Source organism: Monodelphis domestica, chromosome 1 (assembly GCF_027887165.1).
Source record: "Monodelphis domestica isolate mMonDom1 chromosome 1, mMonDom1.pri, whole genome shotgun sequence".
NCBI lineage: Eukaryota > Metazoa > Chordata > Mammalia > Didelphimorphia > Didelphidae > Monodelphis > Monodelphis domestica.
The window spans coordinates 256,141,706-256,167,444 of NC_077227.1; the positions used below are offsets into that span (position 1 = coordinate 256,141,706).

Consider the following 25,739-nt stretch of genomic DNA (forward strand, 5'->3'; position numbering starts at 1 on the left):
CTGTGGCAAATGATCAAGAAAAAGAAAACCTTATATTGTTCATGTCCAAAAAAGGTGTTCTTCATGGGAATATAGAGTCTATGAAGTCTTTATCAGAAAGTGGGTGGTCTCACGAGTGTGAAATTGCAAAGTCAAGATTGGAATCCAGATCCCAGTGACTTCCCAGTCTAGTTTTCCTCCCACTGAACAGAACTTAATCCTGCTCGGGCTCATGCTTCCAGAGCCCCATCTCAGAGATGCCCCACAGATTGCATAACATTCTGCACCCTTCCCTTCCTCTCACACACCCTGACATACCTTGTCTAGCCACCCCTCTTGCCCAGTGTCCTGGCTTTATCCCTAACTGAAACCAGGAGTGCCTTTCCTCTCCTGGGGCTCTGGTCAAAGCCCAGAGCCAGCCCTTGCTTGGGGCTCCCACGGAGAAGCACAAAGTCTGAAGTACCACTCATCTGGGTGTTCTGGGGGGCCCCTGAGAAAGGAGGGACTGGGAGAGGTGGCGGGATGATTGGAGGAGAGGAAGGGAAGGTAGAGGGAGCCAGCAGGGCTAAGAGAGAGCTCTGGAAGAGACTGGTCTGCTGCTTCCCCTCCAGGCACAGGCCGAGGCCGGGTCAGGTACAGGCCCCACTTGAGTGACCGGCTTCTTCCTCGGGATTGTCCACAGAGATGGGTGCCCCGGGTGGCCCTGGGCGGGAGCAGGCCACATAGCCCTGAATGAGTAACTCTTTGGAATGGGACTGTCCCAAATGGACCCAAGGAGAGGGAGAGCCCCTTTCATTCACCACATCCTCAACTTAGCCAGTTTGAGGGCCTCCATTTTGTTCCTGGGAGGCTCTGCTTTTGGGAGGGAGCCCCCAAGCACCAGGGTTATAGGCTAGGCGGGCAGCCTGGAGTCTTGCCTCACCACAGAGGCAGCAGGGAAAGGAGGGGAGGGACTTGGAAGGAGCTCCACCCTCGGGCAGTTCCCAGCCCATGAAACAGAGTTGCAGCCAGCAGCCGCTCTCAGATGGGAGCCGTCCGTTCTCTGAGGCGGCCGGGAACCTGGAGGCGCCAAGGACCCAGCCGGGAACCCCTCATTGGCAATCGGACATCTGGACGGCAGGGAGGGAGCAGCCTGGGGACAGCCCCCCCCCAAACTCCTGGCCAGCTCGCTTTTTAAAGAAGACCCTCTCTCGGAGACCTCCCTCACCTGCCTGCTCCTAGAGTTTCCCAGAAGCCGCTTCAAGATGCTCGGGTTATGGGTGCTGGTCCCTCTGCCTCTCAGACCCAAGTGAAGCGGACTGGCTCTCCAGAGTCTCTTCCCCCACTCCAACCCATCAAGGAAAAACACTTTCCTGGGGGGCTCCTCTCCTCCTCACTTCTCACCCCTGCCTGGGGGGCCTTCGTAGGGCTGAGCATGTTGGTTTTCCTTTGGATCTCAAGCCCCATGCCCCAGGACTTCTGAGTCGATGTCAGCCATGCGGCTGTTCACATGTGTCCTGCAGCTCTTGGCTGGTCTGTCCCTGCCTGCTGCATCCCCCCAGGTAAGGATTCTCTCTTCCCCAAACCCAGTTCCCCCTCCCTCTCCCTCCCCAACATTTACCAGGCAGCGGGCTGAAGAGTCTGGGAAGTGGGCACAAAGGAGGGGGCTCCTTCACGGACAGAGACACCCCCCTTCCCCAATCCCAAAGAGCCAAGGATACCCACAGGCTCCAGGTGCTTCCATGAAGCTTGGAACTCTCCTCACCTCCTGAATGAAGAACTCAGGTTAAGCCAGCCCCCTAGAGGAAAACCAAGCCCAGTTAAGGCTTCTAGCCGGGAAGGGGGTGGAGGGGGAGGGCTGGGGCTGGGGGGTGGGCTGAGACTGTGGGGAAACCACAGCAAAGAGAGGGAGGCTTCCTGTCTGGCCCCAGGGCCTTGGTGGTTTTGCTAAAAGCATCTCCCAGCTAATCCCAGGGCTGGGCCCTGGCCTTGTGGTCAGGGTCCAAGCCCTGGTGACTAGCCCAATGCCTTTGGGACCTCTGACCCAAGGAGGCCCTAGGGAAACAGAGAATGGAGGGGCAGGGGGTCCAGGGACGTAGACTCCCTGGGTGGTTGGGGAATCGACCAGACTCATGCCCGATTGCTCCAATTACTGCCGAGTGCAAGGGGGCCAACCTGGCCAAGGGGGACCTGGGGGGAAAGGAGACACTGTTGTGGCTCTCCCATGGCTTTGCCTTGGGTCAGGAGCCCCCTGGAGGGGCTTCAGGTAGCCTAAGAGGACAATGCTCTCTCTTCTTGGGTTTGACCTCGCTCCCCCAGGTCAGCCTAGCCCCAAGGTCCCCAGCCGGCGGCTGACCTGGAGGTCCTGAGTCCCTGGGCCAAGAGAAGCTCCCAAGTTCTTTTCCCAGGAGCTAGGGCATGTGGCTTAGGGCCTTGGCTCCGTGCCAGCCTGGGTAAAGACGTCCTGCCAAAGGCAATAATATCCCTTCCCACTGCCTAGGGAAGTCCTCTTTCCCACCCAGGTCCTTAATGCTGAAAGCAAGGGTGTTGGGGGGGAGAAGGGAGGGGAGAAGAGTGGGAGGCAGGCCAGGAAAGTAAGGAGGTCACTTCTCAAGCAGAGGAGGGGAGTCAGTTGTTTCCCTGGATGGTCCTGAGGGAGCCGGGCTGCTGAGTGGCCTTGTAGCATTTCTACAACCACCAGCCCCAGTGGCCCCCTGCTCCCACCAGCTGATCTCCCTCCCCACAGGGCTCTGGCACCTCGCCAAGCTGGGACATTAAAGGGGCCAAGGGGCTCCTGTGGGAGAGCACAGGAAGGGGGATGGGTGGAAAGGAGGCAGAGCACCAGCAGAGGGGGAAGGCAGAGCTCTATACTGCAGACTGCTTAGGCTGGAAGGGACCACCGAGATCATCTAGTTTCAGATGAGGAAACTGAGGCTCAGTGAGTTGAAGTATCTCCCCCCAAGGTCTCCCAGCTGGCCAGGGCCGGAGCCTGAAAGGTAAGTGATGGAAAGGGAGGGAACATGAGGTAATGAATGAGTGAAAGGAATCAGTTAGGAAGGAAGGAAGGAAGGGTATCGGAATCCCCACTAACTCTTGAGGAGGTCTTGCAAATAAAGAGCTGACCACTTTCCTGCCAAAGCAACGGTGCCCCCAGCACCCTTCCTTGGGGGGCTCTTTGCAGGACACTCACTCTCCCTTATTCCCATGTATTTCTTTCCTTAGCAGTGGGACCTGTCTCCTGAGAATGGCACCGCAGAGGTAGAAGGTAAGCTGGCCAAGGGGGAGAATGGGGAGTCTGTCAATCATTTCCCTTCCAATCTTGTGCCCACCATGACCCTTGGCTTTCTCCTAAATGCTCCTTGGTGTGAGAAATGGGGGTAAAAGAGCCAGAGGAGGTTTGGCTTGAAAGGGTAAAAAGAAGTGGAGCTGTTGGGGGACCCTAAAAGCTGGGAACCCTAAAGGAGTGGTAAAACTGGAAACCGTGATTGTTTTTCCCCTTGCCTTCATCTTTACAGACAAGGGTACTGAGGTTTGGAGAGGCTAACGAACTAATCAAGGCCGTGTCGCTAATTGGTCACAAAAAGGGGGTTTCCCAGGTTTTCACATAGACCCTTTTTCCATGACCCCCACCCTGGGAATGTGAGTTGGGGAGGAGATAGGAAGGGGCCAAGGTAGCCGTGAGGCAAAAGATGAGGGGCAGGAGGGGATAGGCGTTCCCTCTTCGAGCTGTAGCCTCCCGATGCTTTGGGAATCTGACCAGAACTTCCCATTGATTACAAACAGACAAAACCTTAGTAACACCCTCCCTCACTTCTGTGCAGAGGGAATCTTCAAAGCGCATGCAGGCCTTTGCCAAACAGACATACGTGCGGAAAGCAGGCTGTGCAATGCCAGGCTCTTCACAGAAACGTGCTAACTGTCCACACGCCACCGCTTTAACCCCCACCAGTCACTTCCCCCTTCCACCCCCAAAATGAGACATTTCTGTGGGTGAGGAAACATGTACAAGCAGGCTGTTCCCCTCTGGGATAATATCCTGTCTCAGAGCAGGAAACATCCTCTGCCTGCTGGCATCATCCTTTCCCCTCCCTTCCCCAGACAAACCTACCTGCTCCGTGTTCTCTGACCCTCTTGAACCCAGCCAGGTGAGAGAAGCAGCCAACCAAGTCTTCTTAGTTAATGAGCACTTCAGGTGTGCCCACAGGGCACCCGTCACTGACCTAGGAATGGTGGGGTATGGAGAGGTGCTCAATGTTCCTACCAAGAAAACCCCCCAAAGGGGTCATGACTGAAAAACCAACTAAACATTAACAATAGATGTACCACCTGGCAACAGTGGGGGATATGAGGCAATTCTTCCCCTAGGACCCCATAGATTTTCTTTGGGACAACCCAATTTAGAACTCATCTAAAAAGCAGGGTCCTATAAAAGAAAATATAGGTCCCTCTGTGTAGTCTACATTATAAAGAAGCAGGGCCTGTTTCTTTCTATTTTATCAGTGTGGCACTTTGGAAAGGACACTGGCCTTGGGAGCTCAAAGTCTTGGGTTCAGATTTAGCTTCTGGCACATAATAGCCCTGTGGTATTAGAGAAGTCATAGGTCTCTTGGTCTTAATTTCCTTCTCTGTAAAATGAGAGGGTTGTGTTAGATGGCCTCTGAGGGACCTTCCAGCTGCAGATTTACAGTCCTGTGACTGACACTATTATAGCCATAGGATCGTACAGTCAATTAGACAACGATGATTCTGGCCAACCCAAGTATCTCTTGCTCTGAGCCTGACCTAGTGTCCCCTCTCTTGCCCATCCAGGAAAAAGAGAGAGTTGGAATAATGTGCTGTTAGCAGTGAGAAAAGGTAACTGAATCAAAACAAAAGGTTTTATGGAAGACTTTCCAACTGTTTCTACTCTTGTGGGAGGCTTTTTCCTATTAGAACTGGGTTGGTACATCTTCAAGTTAGGCCTGGGTTGATACTTCTTTGTGTTAGGCCTGAGTTGGTGCATCTTTATGTTAGGCCTGGGTTGGTATATCTTCTGTTAGGCCTGGTTGGTACAGTTAGGCCTGAGTTGGTACTTCTCTGTGTTAGGCCTGGGTTGGTATATCTTCTGTTAGGCCTGAGTTGGTACTTCTCTGTGTTAGGCCTGGGTTGGTACATCTCAATATTAGACCTAGGTTGGTACATCTTCTGTTAGGTCTGGGCTGGTACATCTCTTGTTAAGCCTGGGTTGGTACATCTCTTGTTAAGCCTGGGTTGGTACATCTCTTGTTAGGCCTGGGTTGGTATATCTTCTGTTAGGCCTGAGTTGGTACTTCTCTGTGTTAGGCCTGGGTTGGTACATCTCAATATTAGACCTAGGTTGGTACATCTTCTGTTAGGTCTGGGCTGGTACATCTCTTGTTAAGCCTGGGTTGGTACATCTCTTGTTAAGCCTGGGTTGGTACATCTCTTGTTAGGCCTGGGTTGGTACAGTTAGACCTGAGTTAGTAATTCTCTGTGTTAGGCCTGGCCTGGTACATCTCCTGTTAGGCCTGGGTTGGTACAGTTAGGCCTGAGTTGGTACTTCTCTGTGTTAGGCCTGGGTTGGTACATCTCAATGTTAGACCTAGATTGGTACATCTTCTGTTAGGTCTGGGCTGGTACATCTTCTGTTAGGTCTGGGCTGGTACATCTCTTGTTAAGCCTGGGTTGGTACATCTCTTGTTAAGCCTGGGTTGGTACAGTTAGGCCTGAATTGGTAATTCTGTGTTAAACCTGGGCTGATACATCTCAATGTTAGACCTGGGTTGGTACATCTTCTGATAGGCCTGGGCTGGTACATCTCCTGTTAGGCCTGTGTTGGTACAGTTAGGCCTGAGTTGGTACTTCTCTGTGTTAGGCCTGGGTTGGTACATCTCAATATTAGACCTAGGTTGGTACATCTTCTGTTAGGTCTGGGCTGGTACATCTCTTGTTAAGCCTGGGTTGGTACATCTCTTGTTAAGCCTGGGTTGGTACATCTCTTGTTAGGCCTGGGTTGGTACAGTTAGACCTGAGTTAGTAATTCTCTGTGTTAGGCCTGGCCTGGTACATCTCCTGTTAGGCCTGGGTTGGTACAGTTAGGCCTGAGTTGGTACTTCTCTGTGTTAGGCCTGGGTTGGTACATCTCAATGTTAGACCTAGATTGGTACATCTTCTGTTAGGTCTGGGCTGGTACATCTTCTGTTAGGTCTGGGCTGGTACATCTCTTGTTAAGCCTGGGTTGGTACATCTCTTGTTAAGCCTGGGTTGGTACAGTTAGGCCTGAATTGGTAATTCTGTGTTAAACCTGGGCTGATACATCTCAATGTTAGACCTGGGTTGGTACATCTTCTGATAGGCCTGGGCTGGTACATCTCCTGTTAGGCCTGTGTTGGTACAGTTAGGCCTGAGTTGGTACTTCTCTGTGTTAGGCCTGGGCTGGTACATCTTCTGTTAGGCCTGGGTTGGTACAGTTAGGCCCAAGTTGGTACTTCTCTGTGTTAGGCCTGGGCTGGTACATCTTCTGTTAGGCCTGGGTTGGTACAGTTAGGCCTGAGTTGGTACTTCTCTGTGTTAGGCCTGGGTTGGTACATCTTCTGATAGGCCTGGGCTGGTACATCTCCTGTTAGGCCTGTGTTGGTACATCTCCTGTTAGGCCTGGGTTGGTACAGTTAGGCCTGAGTTGGTACTTCTCTGTGTTAGGCCTGGGTTGGTACATCTTCTATTAGGCCTGAGTTGGTACAGTTAGGCCTGAGTTGGTACTTCTCTGTGTTAGGCCTGGGTTGGTACATCTTCTGTTAGGCCTGAGTTGGTACAGTTAGGCCTGAGTTGGTACTTCTCTGTGTTAGGCCTGGGTTGGTACATCTTCTGTTAGGCCTGGGCTGGTACATCTCCTGTTAGGCCTGTGTTGGTACATCTTCTGTTAGGCCTGAGTTGGTACAGTTAGGCCTGAGTTGGTACTTCTCTGTGTTAGGCCTGGGTTGGTACATCTTCTGTTAGGCCTGGGCTGGTACATCTCCTGTTAGGCCTGTGTTGGTACATCTCCTGTTAGGCCTGGGTTGGTACAGCTAGGCCTGAGTTGGTACTTTTCTGTGTTAGGCCTGGGCTGGTACATCTCCTGTTCGGCCTAGATTGGTATATCTTCTGTTAGGCCTGGGTTGGTACATCTCTTCACAAGGACACCTGCTGTTCTCTAGGCCCTGAGCCAGTGGCCCCACCCGGCCCCGCTCCCTTCCCTCCCGGCAGGCAACAAGCATGAAAAGTTTTCTTTCAGGCACTGAACATTTCCCTTCTTGGGTCTCCGCCCAGCAGGGATGGGAAACTGGAGCCAGATGGGTTCAGCAGGCGGCTTTCGTGTAAAGGGGGAGAGAGATAGAAAAACCCTCCAGTAACACTGAGAAAATCCCTCTCCGGGGGTCATTCTAAACCAGCCCGACACCAAGCAGGCCTGCTTGGCACTCTCTGCACTCCCCCCACCTCCAAGCCCAGCCAAATGTCTGGGAGGAAGAGTCTGGGTATGAGTTGGGAAGGGCCTTAAGGAGCACTAAGGAATGGAGAGAAAGAGTAGGCACAGAAAGCCCTCTGCAGAACTGTTTCTTAGATTATCAAAGGAAATGTAGACAAAATACTTGGCAAACAAAGTAATATATTACTAAGAACTACTACTAGAAGTAGTAGTAATAGTAGTAGTAGTAGTAGTAGTAGTAGTAGTAGTAGTAGTAGTAGTAGTAGTAGTAGAAGTAGTAGTAGTAGTAGAAGAAGAAGTAGTAGTAGAATGGGCATTTTAAAGCTTTTTTTTATACCATGAATGGTCCTGGGAAAGCCTATGAACTCCTCAGAATAATGCTTTTAAGTAAAGTTTTACTTTAATCATAAAATAAAATATATAATATTACAAAGGAAATTTTTTATTGAAATGCAGTTATCACAATTAAAAGCAAATAATTTCATGCAACAGGGGCAGCTAGGTAGCACAGTGGATAGAGTACTAGACCTAGAGTCAAGAGGTCCTAGGTTCAAATCTAGCCTCAGATACTTTCTAGCTATATGACCCTAGGCAAGTCACTTAACCCCAATTGCCTAGCCCTTACCAATCTTCTGTTTTAGAATGGATACCAAGAAGGTAATCATTTAAAAATAAATAAAGTTTCTGAACCCTAGGTTAAGAAGACCTGTTGTAGGGGGTGACTAGGTGGCTCAGTGGATTGAGATCCAGGCCTAGAGATAGGAGATCCTGGGTTCAAATCTGGCCTCAGACACTTCCCAGCAGTGTGACCCTGGGCAAGTCACTTAGTCCTCATCGCCTAGCCCTTACCTCTTTTCTGCCTTAGAACTAACTCATAGTATTGATTCTAAGGTAAGGCATTTTTTTTTTAAAGAAGTCCTGTTACAGAGATAGCATTATGGATAAAAAGTCAGACTCAAAGCCAGGAGGCCCTGAGTTTAAGAGCAACTTCTGACACACACACAACAAGTCATTTAATTTCTTAGTATTCTAGACTACTTTCTAAAACCATGCGTTGCCTTGGTGGATGGAGTATCTTCACTTGGATGTTACCACTACCAATAAAATCACAATCCTAATGTCCCTATTATTATTATTATTGTTATTAGGAAAGGCTGGAGCAGCTTAGTGACATCTGTGTCTGTCCCTCTCCCCCTGCCACCCTTACTTTCCAAAGAACATCTCAGGAGGGGGAAACTGAGGCAAACAGGGTTAAGTGACTTGTCCAGAGTCACACAGCTTGTGTCTGAGGCTAGGTTTGAACTCACGAAGATGACCCCAGCCCCAGCCCTCTATCCACTGTACCATGTGCAGGTCCTACAAATAGAGGGCTGTGAGCATGTCCCCCCCTTCCCCCAGCCCCTGCCCCCTGAAGCTTCCTAGCCTCTCACCTAGGGAAATCAGGCCTTACAGGAGCTGCTGAAACAGCGTTTACACGGAAAGAGAGAGGAAAAGGGAAATCATTGTCTCTTTCGGCTGCCAGGACAGTCATTTTTGCTTAACCCGGCTGGATAAAGAGCTGTTGCCAGCTCCTTGTGAACTGCAGGAGGGGAGAGCTCAGAGTGCTCCTTTTTGAGTGTAAGGGCCACTTACAGAAAAAGAATCTGCCTCGGAGAACTGGCAGCGCCTTCTATCTTACCTTGGCCACTGGATCTTTTTTTGTTTAATATTGTTTTCAGCCCAATGAGATTAAATGCTCAGAATCACGTCAGTATGCCGTGAGGGCTTCAGACCAAACACGTAGCTCGTGAAGGAGGGTCCCGTGCTGTTCCCTGTCCCTGGAGGCTGCCTGCGCTCTCCTCCAAGGCTCTTGTAGGTTGGAGATCATGTCAAGGGCCCCCAGCTCTGTCCTCTTGATCAGAGACCCTTCAACCTCTGCTGGCCCTGAGAGCCTTGGGATTTCGGAGAAGTTACGGACAGGCTCACAGAAGGCAGAAGCAAGGGTAGCCAGCCTACCTTGTCTCTGACACCCAGATAAGCATCAGCATGTTGGCCCTACAGAGGCCATCTCGGCCACGTGGACAGCTGGGTCCCAGGTATTTTCATGGACTCTCCTCTTTTCCTAATGGTCTCTGCTTGGACCAAGGTTTATTTTTCCTCTGGGATTACCTCAAGACCCACGCCATCATCCGCTCGGTGGAATGGACTCTGGCCCCTTCCACGGTCTCAGAATAGCAAGCAAGCAAAAGGGAAGTGTTGGCTGGGGGGCAGGGGGGGAGATAAGGGCAGGGACTCGGAGTGACCCAACTCTAGTCCTCTGTGCACTAAACCCCAGAGCAATGTTCCAATTGAGCATGGCTGCCATTACACATGCTCCTTCCCTTCCCACAACTAGTCTGGTCCTAGTTCATAGAATATCACAGAATCTGAGAGAGATGGAAGGGACCTTAGAGGTCATCTAATCCAGGGGTTCCTAATCGTTTGTGTGTCATGGACCCTTTTAGCAATCTGGAGAAGCCCTTCCCAGAATCATTTTTTTATTGCCTACCTTAATAATAGAAGGAAATGCCAAATTTCAGTTAGAGGTTAATGGAAATAAAGAGGTACATATATAATTATAATTATTATTTTTTCTCGTCCAAGTTCACAGGCTCCCTGAAATCTATCTGTAGATCCTTTGGGGGCTTATGGGCCAGAGATAAAGAACCTCTGATCTAGGTCAATCCCTCTCATTTTGCAGAGGAGGAAACTTGAGGCCTAGAGAGATTTAATGACATCTATTTGGGAAATGGCAAAATTGGGCCTAAAAGTCAGATCTTTCAACTAGGCTCTTTTTTACTCTACCACATTGAATCACTTTGTTTTCTGGTTGGGTTTAGGTTTCCCCACAGGGAAGTATTTATTTTTGGGGTGTTATACATCTTTCAGAGGAAACTGGGTGGCTCTGACTCACTGGAGAGTTTAATGGCGCTTCAGTGAGGATCAAGGTAGCCTAGAGATCCTAAAGCTGATTATTCCTTTTAAAAGTATAGGAGAGGGGGCAGCTGAGTAGCTCAGTGGATTGAGAGCCAGGCCTAGAGATGGGAGGTCCTGGGTTCAAATCTGGCCTCAGACACTTCCCAGCTGTGTGACCCTGGGCAAGTCACTTAACCCCCATTGCCTAGCCCTTACCACTCTTCTGCCTTGGAGCCAATACACAATATTGACTCCACGATGGAAGGTAAGGGTTTTAAAAAAGTAAACAAAATAAAATAAAAGTATAGGAGAGGATATAGAAGATATATAAAACTTCATTCTGACCCTCAAGGAGCTTATTAGCTAGAGACCTCACAGTTGTAGAGCTGAAAGAGATTTAGTCTAGACCTGTGGTGGCCAACCTATGGCACATGTGCCAGACAGGGCTGCTTCCTTCTCCACACATACCCCAGGACATTTCTCCCATCACTCACTCCAGAGTACTTCTACCTTCTCCTGTTTGGGGTAAGTCAGGGGGGCTCACATGCAGCATGAAGGTTGAAGCTTGGACACTCGGCTTCTAAAAGGTTCACCATCACTGGAAAACCATCTATTCCAAACTCCTTGTTGTACTGATATGGAAACTAATGCTGAGATAGCCAAGAACTAGGTACCCAATCAAGGACAAAATATATACCTTTGTAGACTACATGGGATCTTCTTCCCTATAAGGAGTCAGCATGATATAAGGGAAAAAATACTGGCCTTATGGTCTGAGGACCCATGTTTAGATCCTGCTTCTGATACTAGCTTATAGGTGTGACCTTGAGCAAGTCATATAAGTTCCTTTGGCCTCAGTTTCCTCATCTGTAAGATGAAAGGGTTGAACTAAATGGCCTATGGGGGAGGGCAGCTTGATGGTTCATTGGATTGAGAGCCAGGCCCAGAGAGTGGAGGTCCTTGGTTCTAATCTGGTCTTGAGACACTTCCTAGCTATATGACACTGGGTAATTCACTTAACCGCCATTGCCTAGCCCTTATCATTCTTCTGCCTTGGAACTAATACACAGTCTTGATTCTAAGAGGGGAGGTAAGAGTTTAAAAAAAAAAGAAGAAGAATTAGGTAGCCTATGAGATCTCTTCCAGCTCCAGGTCTATATCTGAAATCATATCAGTCAACTGGAGAATCAAGATTCAGGCCAAAGCATAACTTACTTTAGGTCTTTCCTACCTGTGAAAAGGATGTGACTTGCCCAACGTTGCCCAGGTAGTAAGCAGAACTGACTCCAAAGTCAGCCAACTTTACACTATAGCACCGTGCCTTAGAATGTTCATACATATGCGTGCCATGTTCTCTGATAGACTCCAAGTGCTATAGGAGCTCAGAGAGGAGTGTCCACTGAGACAGAGAGAGAGGGAGAGAGAGACAGACAGACAGACAGACAGACAGACAGACAGACAGAGAGACAGAGAGAGGGAGAGTTGAACTGAATGTTCAGGGAAGGCTTGATGGACGAGATAGAAACCAATCTGGATCCTGGAGGATAGGATTTGGAATGGTGAAGGAAACCACCTAAGAGAGGACACCATGATGGGACAGAACAGAGGGTGTTTGCAAGGCAGTGAGGAAAATGACATGGCTGGAGCATGGAGTTTATGGTGGAGACATAGGGGAGAGGCTGGAGAGGGAGGATGGGGCCAGATTATGAAGGACCTTGAAAGATAGACAAAGAAGTCCAGACTTCATTCATTAGGAAATAGCTGTTGAAGGTCTGAGCTAGGGAGTGTATGATGCTTAGAGGTCATGGCACTCAGCTCCAGCCTTCCCAGGGAGACCTGAGATCTTTCCCAAGGTTCTCAGGACAAGCAAGTCCAATAGGCTTCTCTCAACAGAACCCTACCTGGTTCATACCAGACCAGATTTGGGCTAGAAAATCCTCAAGTTCATTAATCATTATTTTTTTAAAAATTATTGATGCTTTTTATTTTTATATCAGTCATTTAAAAAGAGTAATCCTATACTCAGGAGGAAGCTAGGTGGTTCAGTGGATTGAGAGCCAGGTCTACAGATGGGAATCTGACCTTAGACACTTCCCAGCTGTGTGACCCTGGGCAAGTCACTTAACCCCCATTGCCTAGACCTTAGCACTTTCTACCCTTGGAACTGATACACAGTATTGATTCTAAGACACAGGGTAAGCTGCCCACTATCTTCTCTCTTGACAACAGGCAAAGTATATTATTGTTTATAGATTCTTGTATTTTGGAGAGCATCTTTGTGGTGTTTATTGGATTCCTTTTTTTTTTAAAACCCTTACCTTCCATCTTAGAATTAATACTAAGTATTGGTTCCAAGGCAGAAAAGCAGTAAGGGCTAGGCAATGGGGGTTAAGTGACTTGCCCAGGATCACACAGCTGGGAAGTGTCTGAGGTCTGATTTGAACACAGTACCTCCCATCTCTAGGCCTGACTCTCAATCCACTGATTGCTGCTCCCTCTATTATTTTTATATAAGTGAATTCCAACTATAAAACATAGATGGTAGATTTGAAGGAAGGCAAGTCAGGATCTTTGCAATTAGCATTTATTCTTGCCAATGGGTCCCATTAACCGCATGCAAAATTCTGTCTCTTGAAACTTAAAGTGTCCATTTTAATAAACATATACCTTTAATAGTGAAAAAATAATTGTCCAGGGTTATCCAGCTAGGAAGTACTGAGGCCAAATTTGAAGCCAGGATCTCTCATCTCTAGGCCTGGCTCTCTATCCACTGGGCCACCTAGTTGTCCCTGCCTTCTTCACTTGTAATAAAGAAAAACCTAATTAAACAAAATGTGACCACATTTGACAGTTAATGCTATAGGCTATGCTCATAATCCCCTTCCTCTCTGCCAAAAGGAGGAAGATGTTTACTTATCTCTTTTCCAGAGCCAGTATTAGTCATTGTAACTCCTCAGCATTCAGATTCTCTTTGGTGTTCTTTTGGTTTATGTTATTGTAGCTGTGGTGTATGTTATTCTCCTCATTCTGCTTCCCTCCTCTCTCTCTACCTCATTTCCTACAATGTGTTGTGAGTGTTCTAGAGGGGATTCTCTTTCAAGCCTGGATCGTAGATTTTGAACTGGGAAAGGACTTCATTATACAGACGAGAAAGCTGAAATTGAGATATGCTGGGTGGCTTGGCCAACATCACACAGTAAGTCAGAAGCGAAGTCTCTCTGACTCAAACAAAAGCACTTTATCCTCTAAACCAGAGATGTCAAACTCACAGCCAAATTGGGGCAGGAACCTTACTGAAATCTAATTTGGAAATGTTTAGCAAAATAAATAAAAATACAATACGTCATTGAGTCGTTGCAGTCCTGTCAGACTCTTCCTGACCCCATTTGGATTTTCTTGGCAAAGATACTGGAGTGGTTTGCCATTTCCTTCTCCAGATCATTTTTTTTGAAAGCTTTACCTTCTGTCTTAGAATCGATACTAAGTATTGGTTCTGAGGCAGAAGAGCAGTAAGGGCAAGGGTAGCAGTAAGGGTCACACAGCTGGGAATTGTCTGAGTCCAGATTTAAACCCAGGACCTCTATCCCCTCTCTATCCCCTGTGCCACCTAGCTGTCCTCCCAGGTCATTTTACAGAGGAGGAAACTGAATCAAACAGGGATAAATGACTTGTCCAGAGCCAGACAGCTAGTAAATGTCTGAGGCTGGATTTCACCTTGAGAAGATGAATCGTCCTCATTCTAAGTCCAGTGCTCTGTCCACCGCACCACCTAGCTGCCTGCCCTACAATATGACATAGATAATGCTAATTTGTGGTTTTCTGTGTCATTATGGCGCCTGCAGGGATCCATTTCTACATGAATTTAATATCATTGCTCTACTACCTCTCTCTGGAATTGGCTTAGATGGCTTTGGAGTTCCCTTCCAACTCATAAATTCTAAGATTCCATGAAGTCTTCCCACATTCCCCAGAATTTCTCATTGTCATTTCCAATTCCATTCATACGCCACAATGTGTTTAACTATTTTCCAATCAACAGACACTCCTTTTGTTTCTTGTTTTTTTTTAACACTACACAACAGTGTTCAGTAGCCATTCACCTTGTTCTATTGAGAGCCAGTGTGGAAGAGTGAAGGTGGGACCCTGAACTTGAGATCAGAGTCTGAGTTCTATTTCTGCCATTTACTGGGTATATGACTCTAGGCAAGTCACAGCTCCTCCTCAATTTCCTTAGCTGCAAATGGGGATAGAAAAATCTGTACCTTACAAGACTATTGTGAGGATTAAATGGGATAGTGCATGTAAATATATTAGTTTTCTGTTCATTGGAAAGTGCACAATTATTATGATGGGTTCTAAGTAGGTGAGAAGGGTAAACAGGCTTATTTATGCTTGTGGTACTATATATGAAGTGAGGAAAGGGTAAAGGTGAATGACTTTCAATCTCATAGGGGCAGCTTAGCTCAGTGGATAGAGCTCCAGGTCTGGAGTCAGGAGGATCTGGGTTCAAATATGGCCTCAGATAGTTGTGTTATCCTGGGCAAGCCACTTAACCCCAATTGCCTAGCTTTTGCTGCTCTCCTTGGAACCAATATCAAATGTAAAGGTTTAAAAAAAAAAAGAATTGATATTAAGACAGAAGATAAGGGTTTAGAAACACCCATCCTAAAGGAGTCCAGTGGAACTCAGGCTAAGAAAACAATTCTGCAACTCAGTTCAATACAATCTGTATTAGTAATCAGCTACATGTCCAGCACTATGCTATGTGCTGCAAAGATTACAGAAGAAAGATATGATTCCTGCATTTTTTATTTTTTAAGGCAGAGTCACATAGCTAATAAGTGGCTAAGCTGGGTTTGAACACAGATCTTCCTGACTCCAAGCCCAGTCCTCTATCCACTGTGTCATCTAGCTGTCCTAGTGTCTACATTCTAAGAGAATGTCTGAGGACATTTAAGCAGCATAGCAAGATAAATGACCAAAATAATTCATCTTTAGAAACCTAGGTATACACTACCCCATGGCTTATACTATATAATTGGGTAGTGGGATATATTGCAGGATATACAACTCTAATACAATCAGGGACCACAACTGGAAAGGCACATGCATAGAGACATAGAGACCATGGCATGCAATTCATGTTTCTGATACTGTGGAACCACCAGGATCCTCTACTGATATGATTAAGGGAGCTGCTTTCCTTGCTGAATGGTGTCCTCTGTTTCTCCATGTACCAAGCTCTGCTGCTTTCTGTTGGTCATCTCTGCCTCTGCATTTCAATATCATTTGCTGGTCTTTGGCTACTATGTGATCTATTTCCCCCTAGGAGGAGGGGTATGCCCCATCTCCCGCTTGATAACCCCCAGGGGCCATCTTTTGCTCTTTTGTGTTGCAAACCCCATATGAGTGAGTCAGGGTCTGAAATTCCTTTTAACTCCTATTATAACCCTCTGGCAGGAAACTGGGTACCCTCAAAACCATCTCCACTCAACAAAACTGCCATTCAGCTAAGATGAAGAAATTCCTTTCAAGGCTCTTTAATGACCCTCCTTACCATGCAAGCTGGGCTCAGTGGACCTGGTGACTCTTTCCCTACTTTCTACTATTAGCCAAAATTGCTATTCTTTTTCTTTATGTTTATCTGCTAAGTTGGTGTAGATATAGTAATCAGGGAAGATTTCAAGGAAGAAATGTCTAGGGAATTGGGTCTCCTAGGATTCAATAGACATTTACAGTCAACAAATAATTATTACAAATAATTATTAAGCATCTGCTATGTGTAAGGCACTGTTCATAGATGAGGAAAATAAAATCTATGTAAATAGGAAGTAATATGCGGAAAGAGTCTGTAAAGAAAATAAATAATACCTGAGTGTTGTTGACTTTAGTGCTTGTGAAGGGAGAAGGGATCCCCATATTTCCCCTCCTCTAGATCTCAGCTCCTAACCCTCTTTGTCTCCTTATAGTGCTGCCCTTCCAAGAGGTGTGGGGCCGAAGCTTTTGTCGCTCACTGGAGAAGCTGGTGGATGTTGCGACCGAGTACCCAGGGGAAGTGGAGCACATGTTCAGCCCATCCTGTGTCTCACTGAGGCGTTGCACTGGCTGCTGTGGGGATGAGAACCTCCATTGTGTTGCTGTGGAGACAACCAATGTCACCATGCAGGTGGGACCCTCTACCTACTTCCATAGATTCTGACAAAGTTTCTGAGCCCAGGGTATTCCTTTCCTGAGGATCCCCTCTTTTCTCATCACCAAAATTTATCCAGTTTTTCACCTCTCACTGTCCACCCCACACCAGCCCCAGAGACAGAAACATTCATTCATTCAATATGTACTATTAAATTGTAAATATATATATTAGATTAAATACTATTAAAAACTTTCAAGTTCTAGAGCTTGTGATTCATACCTTATCACTCCCTTACATCTCCCACATTTTGTATAGGGTAGTGATTTTTTTTAAACCCTTGCCTTCCATCTTAGAATCAATACTATATATCGTTCTAAGGCACATGAGTGGTAAAGGAGTTAAGTGACTTACCCAGGGTGTCTGAGGCCAGATCTGAACCCAGAACTTTCCTCTCTAGGCCTGGCTCTCAATCCCCTGAGCCACCTAAATGCCCCATAGAGAAGAAATTGTTGATGCTATTAGCTGGGGGCAGAGGGACCTCTTGAAATGGTTCCAGGTTTCTCTGTAAATGGGATCAGCTGGAAGAAATGCCAGGCTCTAATGAGACAGTTTGATTCCTTGGTTCCACGGTAGGAAAGGCTGTAGCATCATAGATGCTCTTTGGCACCCAGTGAGCTGCTTGTCTGGCTCTCATTAGAGGTACATGGTGCAGACGCTAGTAGGACTTAGGAGGCAAACTCTTTTTCTTCCTTCCAAGGAAGCAGGAGAGCATGCAATGGGGAGATGTTCTGCATTTGGGGAGAGAGACTAGGTCTTTCTAGAACAGAGGTCCTTAACCATTTTTTTCTTGTGCCATGGGAAGTCTGGTGAAGCCTATGGACCCCTTCTTAGAATAATTTTTTGTTGCCTCCATAATCGAAGGAAAAGCAAAAATTCAGTTAGAAGTCAGTGGAAATACATTTATCATTTCCCCTCCTTCCAAGTTCATAGTCTCCCCTGAAATCTATCCATAAACCTCAGGTTAAACCCACTATTCTAGAGGGGAGATAGATGGGGAATTGTAAGGTTCCTCCTTCTTGCCCTTCAAACCTTATAACCAGGATCTTTTTTGCCTTTCCAGCTTCTGAAGATCAAGTCTGGGGAACAGCCATCCTACATGGAGTTAGCATTCACTGAGCATGTGCGGTGTGAGTGCAGGTACGGGATCCCTGCTTCTCACCACCCACATGGCACAGGCTGTGACCAGGGCGCTGGGCACTCTCGGGCCTGCTCTGGAGGGTACTAACATTTCTACTGTCCTGCCCTGCCCACCCGGGGATGGGAGATGGGATCATAGAAAGAGTCACAGAGTTCAAATCCTGGTCTGTCCTTACTTACCTGTGTGACCTTGGGCGAATCCCTTAACCTCGATGGGCCTCATTTTCCTCCTCTGTAAAAAAAAAAGAAAAGAAAAAAAGTAGGAGTGGAGTTGGGCTAAGTGATCTGTAAGCGCCTTTCTAATCCTAAAATCCAATTAAAGACTTTATAATTCTGGTAGAGGTGGCATATTAGAAGCAGAGGCCATTATTCAGAGGGCAATTCATTCATCATGTAGCTCCACAACCCAGACTGCTAATGTCTTTGAGAGCTTGTCTTCAGGTTCCTAGGCTCTCCTCTCTTGGAAACCAAGGTCCTTGGCTTGAAGTGTTGTGATCTGTAAGAGCTCTTGAACAGCAAATCAGTGGCTGAGACAGACGGGTGGTCAGGTCTCTGCTGAGGCCTTCTGCATTTTGTTTCCTGGGTTTTTGGAGACAGGGAAATAATTAACTCACCAAGAGGCACTCTGGCTGCAGCTGTGTTTAATTTCCTAGTCCTTTATTCATCTTCCCCGCCCCCCCCTAACCCCCCACCTCCCCTTCTAGCATTTGCCTGGAGAGGTAGAACCAACAGCTGGTTTACAGCTGTGTGGCAGAATGGGAAGAGGACTCCTGGGTCCTGTCCAAAAAGCAGGAAAGAGATGTTTGAATAACTGCTAATCATGCAGGGCTTTACAAGTGCTGGGGTACTCAGTCCTGGGGTTGCTGGGAGGAAGCTGTAGTCCTGGGAACCCTAGCAACCAAACACAACTACAGCTACTTGCTGGGACCTTGATGAAGCTTAAAAGTTTTGGAGGCTGATCTTAGCTCTGGGGCAATCATGCTTGGAAAATTGGAGCAGGTTCCATAGCCTCTTGATAGAACAAGAGGACAAGTCCATCTGAGTGCAGCCTGCCCTGGGAAGGGACTCTTTGTTAGGTCAAAGGAAAACACATGTGGTTTCTTTAAAGTTACAGGCCATGTCCAAATCCTCCCCCTGAATCATAGGGCCCCTAGAACTCCTGCCCCAGCTCAAGGGGCATAGAAAGAATGGCTCATTGTCCCTTCAGTCCAGGGGGGTAGACCAGAAGGCCTTACTGCTAGTACAAGGGGCCAGGAAAAGATGACATCTTCAGAGATTGGGAACTCCCAAGTGCAAGGGAAGATGCTATTCCTTTTCTCTTTGGCCTCTGGGCTAGAGGTAATCAAACTCAATAGCTTGGGGAACCCCTAATTTGTCCAACTATGGTTCACATCCAGTGAAGGGCCCCAACTAAGGATGGAGCCTTTGTGGTCCCACCCCCCACACCCATTCATGCTTTACTACCACTGCCCTCCTCACTGCCAACACGGAGCTGCAGAGGGTGGGCTTTACTTCAGCTTTGGCTGGAATAAGTAGCAAATATCTTCTCCTAACCTTGTGGATATAGCCACTATACCTGGAGTCAGGAAGACCCTGCCTTGGTCAAATCCTGCCTTGGACACTTCCTGTTTGTGTGAACTGGGACAAATCATTTAGCTTTTCTCAGTTTCTGTAGCTGTAAAATAGGGTTGATAATAATAGCACTTATCTCACAGGGTAAGGAACAAATGAGAATATATGTGATGTACTTTGCAAATCTTAAAGCACTGTATGTTAGCTATTATTATTATATTAGCTATTATTCCATCCTTTGGTGATCCACCACATTTTTTTTTTGAGGGAAGAGACTCTAGGCTAAAGTATTATTAGTGGAGAGATCTTCCCTGGTGAGGAAATTTCCTCTATCAATGTGGATAGGCAACTCTTCTTTTTAAAAATCCTTACCTTCTGTCTGCATATCAATACAAATATCTATACCAAGGCAAAAGAGTGAAAAAGGCTAGGTAATTGAGTTTAAGTGACTTGTTCAGGGTCACACATCTAGGAAGTGTCTGAGGCCAGATTTGAACCTATACACTCTTTCTCTAGCTTTTTAGATTTCCTAGGGGCACCCTGAGGTTAAGTTTTTTGCCTCGAGTCATAAAGTCAGTGGGTATCAGAAGTCAGACTTGAACTCATATTATCCTGATTCCAAGGCCACCTCTTTACCCACTATGCCATGATTACTTTTACCCACATGATCTGGTCTTAATTTTATCTGATACCTTTATAGCCTTTTATCAATTTCACAGTGCTTCTAAGTACATGAACATATTTTATCCTCACAGCAGTCCTCTAAGGGTATGTGTGAGTATGGGTTTTGGGGGGATGGGGATTATTATTATTATTCCTATTTTTTAAAATGAAGCCAAAGCAGTTAAATGACCCGCCCAAGAATCTCAAGATCTCAACGAAATGGGTACTCCCTCCAGTGATACAGAAAGCAATCCCATCCCTGCTTGATCATTCTTCCTGACTTTTGCCCATGTTTGCCACACACTAAGATTAACAAAATACTTTCCTCAAGCTCCAAAAGAGGCAGGGAGGGGGGGTGTAATTTTTGTTCCCGTTTTACAGCTGAGGAAACAGAGGTTTAGCAAGAGTAATCAATTTTCAAATCATTATAGAGTTAGTACATGTGAGAACAAGAGAACTCCAGTTTTCTGACTCCTAGACCAGTTTCCTTTCCCCTGAACCCTGCCGCCTCCCAAGCACACATAGAGCTTCAATATCATTTGTACCCCACGCTGAACTTCTCTTCAGAGGGACACCTCCTGAGGATTTCACACCTGAACAGATTCCCTCCACTACAAGGCTGACCCTCGAAGCAGAAGCATCTACTCAAGCCCGACAGCCAAACAGAGCACTTAGGAGACTCGCTCTTCTCCGATCTCACCTCCAAGCTGAACACCAGACTGATGCCATCACGTGCACTTGAGCCTCACTGGCCTCTCCTCCTCTAAACAAGAAAAAGAGAAAACACAACCAGAGTGCTTTGTTTTCCAGTTGAGCAGCCACAGATACCATGAGGCAGGAGCACCATATGCCTGAGAGATGAAGGTTCTTTTGGTTACAACTGACTCTCTACTCCCTATTCTCATACACCCCCTGACAACTGCTGGTCTTCTGGCCTCCAGGATCTATATTCTTGTATATCTCTCTGGCTTTGATGTTCCAGAAGGCTGCCTGAGAAAAGGAGAGCTGGCTCTAGCCTCTAAAATGTTAAACGCTAGTTAATATTACTGATGATGACCAGGGCCAGCTAGATGGCTTAGTGGATAGAGGCCAAGTCTAGCCATTGCTCTCAGCTGTGTGACCCTGGGCAAGTCACTTTAATTCCAATCTCCTAGCCCTTACCACACATCTGCCTTGGAATTGATACTTAGTATTGATTCTAAAAGAGAAGGTAAAAGTTTAAACTATATATATAAAATTACTGATGACCTCTGCTCTCCCTCCTCTTTCCTCTAGAGCTGGGACCCAGATACTTCCCCAATCTTTTAGGCATCCTTTTTATAAAAAGTGAAGGATGAGAAATAGAAGATGAGGAAGGGATTGAAGGGAAGAGGGGTTGAGGTGTGCAGCCACTGACTTTGAGCCAGCAAAAATATTGGCATTCCCAAAGTTTAATTTTTAAAATGTTTTTAATTGATTTGTTTTTTTTGTCACATGACGATAATTTCTAATACCCCTTTTTCCAGTGGAACTTTCTCTCTAACCGTCTCTGCTCTTTGTATGGCTCTATATGATTTCACTGACATAGGGAACTTCTCGTGTGGAACATGGAAACTCCCTTCACTGTTGAAAAAATCTTAGTTGACTAGAGGCATTGAGAGGTAACTTTTTCAAGATCAAATTGCTGGTGTGTGTGTTAGAGACAGAGAGAGAGAGGAAGAGAGAGAGAGGGAGAGAGAGAGAGACAGAGAGAGAGAGAGAGAGAGACAGAGAGAGAGAGAGAGAGAGAGAGAGAGAGAGAGAGAAGTAGGACTTGAATTCAGGTCTTTGTGACTGCAAAACCAGCCCCCTTTCCATTAAGTAATACTGCCTCCAAGAGCCCTACCTCTCTTATAACAAAGAAACCATTTAGTAAAAACACTTGACATAAATCTACTCTTAGACTTCTTGTTGCTGGTACCACAGCAGATGGGGAAGCTACCTGGATAGGGTAATCAGGCTTTGACTGATTGGTGGTTTGCTGGGCTTTCTGCCCTTCGGGGGAAGGCTGGGGAGGAAGGGCAGCATTTCCCCCTGAACTCCCGGTCTGAGTACCCTGCTAGAAAGAGTGTTGGACTTGGAAGAGACCTGAATTCGAGTTTCAACTCTGCCGTTTGCTAGCTAGCTAGCTACGAGAGCCTGGCAGCCCCCTTCCCTGCCGTGAGCTTCAGACGCCTCATTTGTAAAGTGAGAATGATGATACTTGTACAGCCTACCTCACAGGGTTGTTGTGAGGAAAGCGCTTTGTAAACCTGAAAGCACCATATAAATGTGAGTTCTAATCATCATGATTGTTATCGTTATCTCCATCTCCTACCTCCCACCCCACTAGCCTGGGCAGGGTAGAACGTTCATTCCCAGCAGGCATCTGATGTATGTTCCCGCTCTCAATCCAGGAGCCATGTTGCATGCAGGCTTCCAACCTCGACTCTCCAACCCAGCCTTGGCAGTTGGGGTTCTCCCAGGGTTCTCTCTGTCCGGTGATCTCTGCCCCTCTCCCCAGCGGCCCCCGTGCCATTTACAGGCCCTCAGAACATGATCTCTCCCAACTCACCTTCATCTCCTTCCCTTCTCTTCTCTACCCAGGCCTCGAAGGGAAAAGATGAAGCCAGAAAGGTGAGTGCCCTTGATCTGGGATGCAAGTGCGCTGGGCTTGGCTCTCTGGGCTCCAGCTCAGGACAGCCCTTCCCTCTCTCCCCCAGCCCCATCCAAAGCCAGCACGTCCTGACCCTTTTGGTTTCTTACACAGGAGGAGACTCAAGGGTAGAGGGAAGAGGAAGAGAGAGAAGCAAAGGCCCAGAGACTGTCATCAGTGAGTGTGGGCTATGGAGGGGAAAGTCCAGGAGGCTGGGGCCCTGGGGCTGGCAGGGGTGGGAGGTAGGAGCCAGAGTCTAGAGAGGATCCTTTTGTGTGGGGGAGAGGGGTTTCTGGGAAGCAGGGGCCCCCCTTAGTCACCCCAGCGCCCGTACACTGAAGCAGCCTGCCAAAGTGACCCTGGTCTCTATACCCTATAGAACTTCTATTTTCTTTCAGTGCTCTATGGATTGGCCTCCTTCAAACTCAGAAGGGACAGGAGAAGCCAGTGATAAAGGGAAAGATTCCATGGCCCTTAATCCCTCAACCCCTAATTGGCACTCGGATAGAGCTCCAGGCTGAGAGTCAGAAGGACCCGGGTTCAAATGTGGCCTCAAATGTGTGACCCTGGGCAAGTCACTTAATGCTGTTTGCCTGACCCTTGTCCTTCAATCTTGGACAGAAAGTAAGGGTTTAAAAACAATCTCTCATCCATTCAGTGATGATGAAGTGGAAAGAGCCCTGGGTTTGGAGTCAGAGAGTCTGTTTGAAGCCCAGCTTTGCTGCTTCCAACCCTCAAGGCCTTGGGCAAATCATTTAACCTCCAGGGAGCTCACAGTCTCCTCATCTATAAAATGAGCCCATTGGACTAGATGACCTCTGGTCCCTCCCTTCCAGCAACAAGTCCGCGATCCTGTGATCTCATCCCCACCATTTGTTGTTGGGATCCGAGGGAGAGGAAGTAACTACTCCAGGGTTACACAATCAAGGGCAGCCAGGCCTTGGACTTAGATCTGGAACTCCTAGACAGAAAGGGCCCCTTTTTTCTCTTTCATGCCCTAAACGTCAAGAGCTCAGCCTTGGCCACAAGGCATCCTGCCTTCCAGGCCCTTGACAAAAGAATACCCCCAGATTTCACTCTGGTTCTGCATTTTGTTTTGGGCAGGTGCGAAGACGCTGTTCCCCAAAGGTAACCCAGTCGGCCCTGAAGAAAGCAGCCTCTGCCCAGCTCTTATATTTATTGCCCCTCTCACAATCTCAGTTACCTCCCTGACCACAGCCCCTCTATTTATTAGCCAAATGCAACCCCTGCTGAATGTCTGCTTCTCCCTCGGCTGGGAGATTGACCCTCAGGACTTTGGTGCCTTAAGAAGAAAAAGAGGAGACTACAGGAAGATCCCAAGTTGAGGTCCTGGGATGTACCTAAACACTGAACATTAACTATGACTCGAGTAATGGAGGGGGGACGGTTTCCTTTCTCACTCCAGGAACCTCCATGGGGCGGTCACCTGGGGTGCAGAGGGAAGGAAGGATTGGATGACTCCCGTCCCCCTGCCCATCCTTGCTTCCCTCGTCTAAGGCCTGAGCACCATTTTTTTGACCAAAGGAAACAGCTACTCGTGCCCAATATGGAAAGAGTCCACCAGAGAGGTCTAGTCTAGCCTACTTTTCTCGCCTGGGAAGTGGCCCCTGAACTGGGGTGTCTGGGGGAGGACAGCTAACCTTTGCTTAGTGGAAGAGGAGAAGACCCCTGCTAGGGTCTCAGGAGACAAATTGCTGGAGCACCCAAGACTGTTCCCAGCAAGTGTCCTCCCACCCTGGCAGCCACTTGGACTCCAGAGATCGAAGCCTGGGACACTTTGGGAGAACATTGGATACAGTGGGGTTTGTGGGATCTCCTCTAGTCTCCCGTTTCTCCCAGAACCCTGCAACCCCTTCTTATAAGCTGACTGCAGAAATTTATCTGGTGGCCTGGGATGCCACCCTTGAGTCCCCCATATGCCACTCTGACCCACTGGAAGTGCCAATGGGTACACATGCCAAAGGATGCAGGCAGATAGCCCTTAGCCCTGGGCATGATGGTCAAGGTATAGAAAAAATACCTGAAGACCCCCCTCCCTACCCTGCTCCCAGATACTCTGAACAGGGCATTCTGCCACTGAGGAGCACTTATATACTCAAGCCTTCTATGAAATGGGTTGAGCAGGTTTCTTTTCAAGGGGGGTTGAACGGGAGGAGGCTGGGACCTTCCCAAATGTGTCATACCAATTCTTCCTGACCACCATGTTCAGTGGGTGCAGGGAGGCCAAAGAAAAGTCAGATTCTCTTAAATAAAGTATTTTAATCCAATTTTTTTTGGCCTGGAAAACTATGATTGTTTGCCAGGAAAGGATGATCTCCTCAGTTAAGGCTGGGCAAATTCCTATAAATCCATATTAAAAGGGCCTACAATACTATCCCCATTACAAAGCTAAGGGAACAGAAACTCTGGATAAAATGACACACACCTAAGGTCATACAGCTGGGGCCAGAACTCAGAGTTGCTGATGTCCAGCCCTTATTTTGTTTCTACAGATAGCCCATCTCCCCTTACAGGTTGCCCCCTAAAGGCAGATGTTCTTAACTGGCTCCACAGATGGATTTCGGAGAATCCGTGAACTTAGACAGAAAGAAGTTACATCTTTATTATCACGAATCTCTCATAGACATTTAGCATTTTCTTCAATTATGAGAGTAGCTAAATCACAGTCTTTGGCTTTGCCAGACTGCTACAAGGGTCCCTAACACAGTCACTCATCCTATGCCCTGTTACCGGGCACATCAGGGTGTCTTGCTAGTTATTTTCTACATAATCCTGGATTCTGCTCTGAATCAAGAATGAAGGCAGAACTTCCCTGGTGCTCTCATGCCCTGCCATTCCAAGAGGGACACAAGACTGCTGTTCAGGGGTCCTCTAGCTAATGCTCGCCCCAGTCACTACTCAACATGGTACACCACCAGATTTAGCAACAGCCTAGTGGCCTCATTCAGGAGTGGTCTTTTCCTGAGGTTACCCCCACCCCTTACCCTCAGCCTGACTGGAGATGAGCTGACCGGCGCTGCTCCTCAGAACCAATCCTAGGCACTGGGAGCCCTGCCAGGTTAGAGAGAATCCCCCCTGTTTGGGGCCCCCCAGAGGGATTTGGGAAGAGATGTCTCCATCCTGCTCTGGCTGGAATGTGGATGAAC

The 25,739-nt window shown here is 47.5% G+C and overlaps 1 protein-coding gene and 1 long non-coding RNA gene across 3 annotated transcripts; one reads left to right on the forward strand and one right to left on the reverse strand.

Moving 5' to 3' along the window:
• Positions 1-966: 966 nt before the first annotated feature.
• Positions 967-24,860, forward strand: PGF (placental growth factor). Of its 2 annotated transcripts, XM_001375076.5 has the most exons (7): positions 967-1,520; positions 3,181-3,223; positions 16,324-16,520; positions 17,608-17,684; positions 22,524-22,553; positions 22,687-22,749; positions 23,677-24,860. In XM_001375076.5, exons 1-7 carry the CDS (start codon positions 1,446-1,448, stop codon positions 23,702-23,704), a joined length of 513 nt encoding a protein of 170 aa, XP_001375113.3. In that variant the 5' UTR covers positions 967-1,445; the 3' UTR covers positions 23,705-24,860. The 2 variants fall into 2 exon arrangements, with proteins under 2 accessions (XP_001375113.3, XP_056666663.1); XM_056810685.1 differs by lacking the exons at positions 22,524-22,553; positions 22,687-22,749; positions 23,677-24,860 and adding an exon at positions 20,487-22,223 and having other exon boundaries at positions 975-1,520.
• LOC107650697 (uncharacterized) lies at positions 4,818-7,455 on the reverse strand. The gene is made up of 2 exons (XR_001626491.2): positions 5,737-7,455; positions 4,818-5,533 (listed from the first exon to the last, which is right to left on the reverse strand). It is a non-coding gene; the product is annotated as an uncharacterized LOC107650697 (long non-coding RNA).
• Positions 24,861-25,739: the final 879 nt, after the last annotated feature.

Coding starts and splice junctions, on each gene's coding strand:
- PGF (XM_056810685.1), top strand. CDS start 1,446: ATGTCAGCCATGCGGCTGTTCACATGTGTCCTGCAGCTCTTGGCTGGT. Junction 3,224..16,323: donor TGGCACCGCAGAGGTAGAAG/GTAAGCTGGCCA, acceptor GTCTCCTTATAG/TGCTGCCCTTCCAAGAGGTG. Junction 16,521..17,607: donor CAACCAATGTCACCATGCAG/GTGGGACCCTCT, acceptor TTGCCTTTCCAG/CTTCTGAAGATCAAGTCTGG.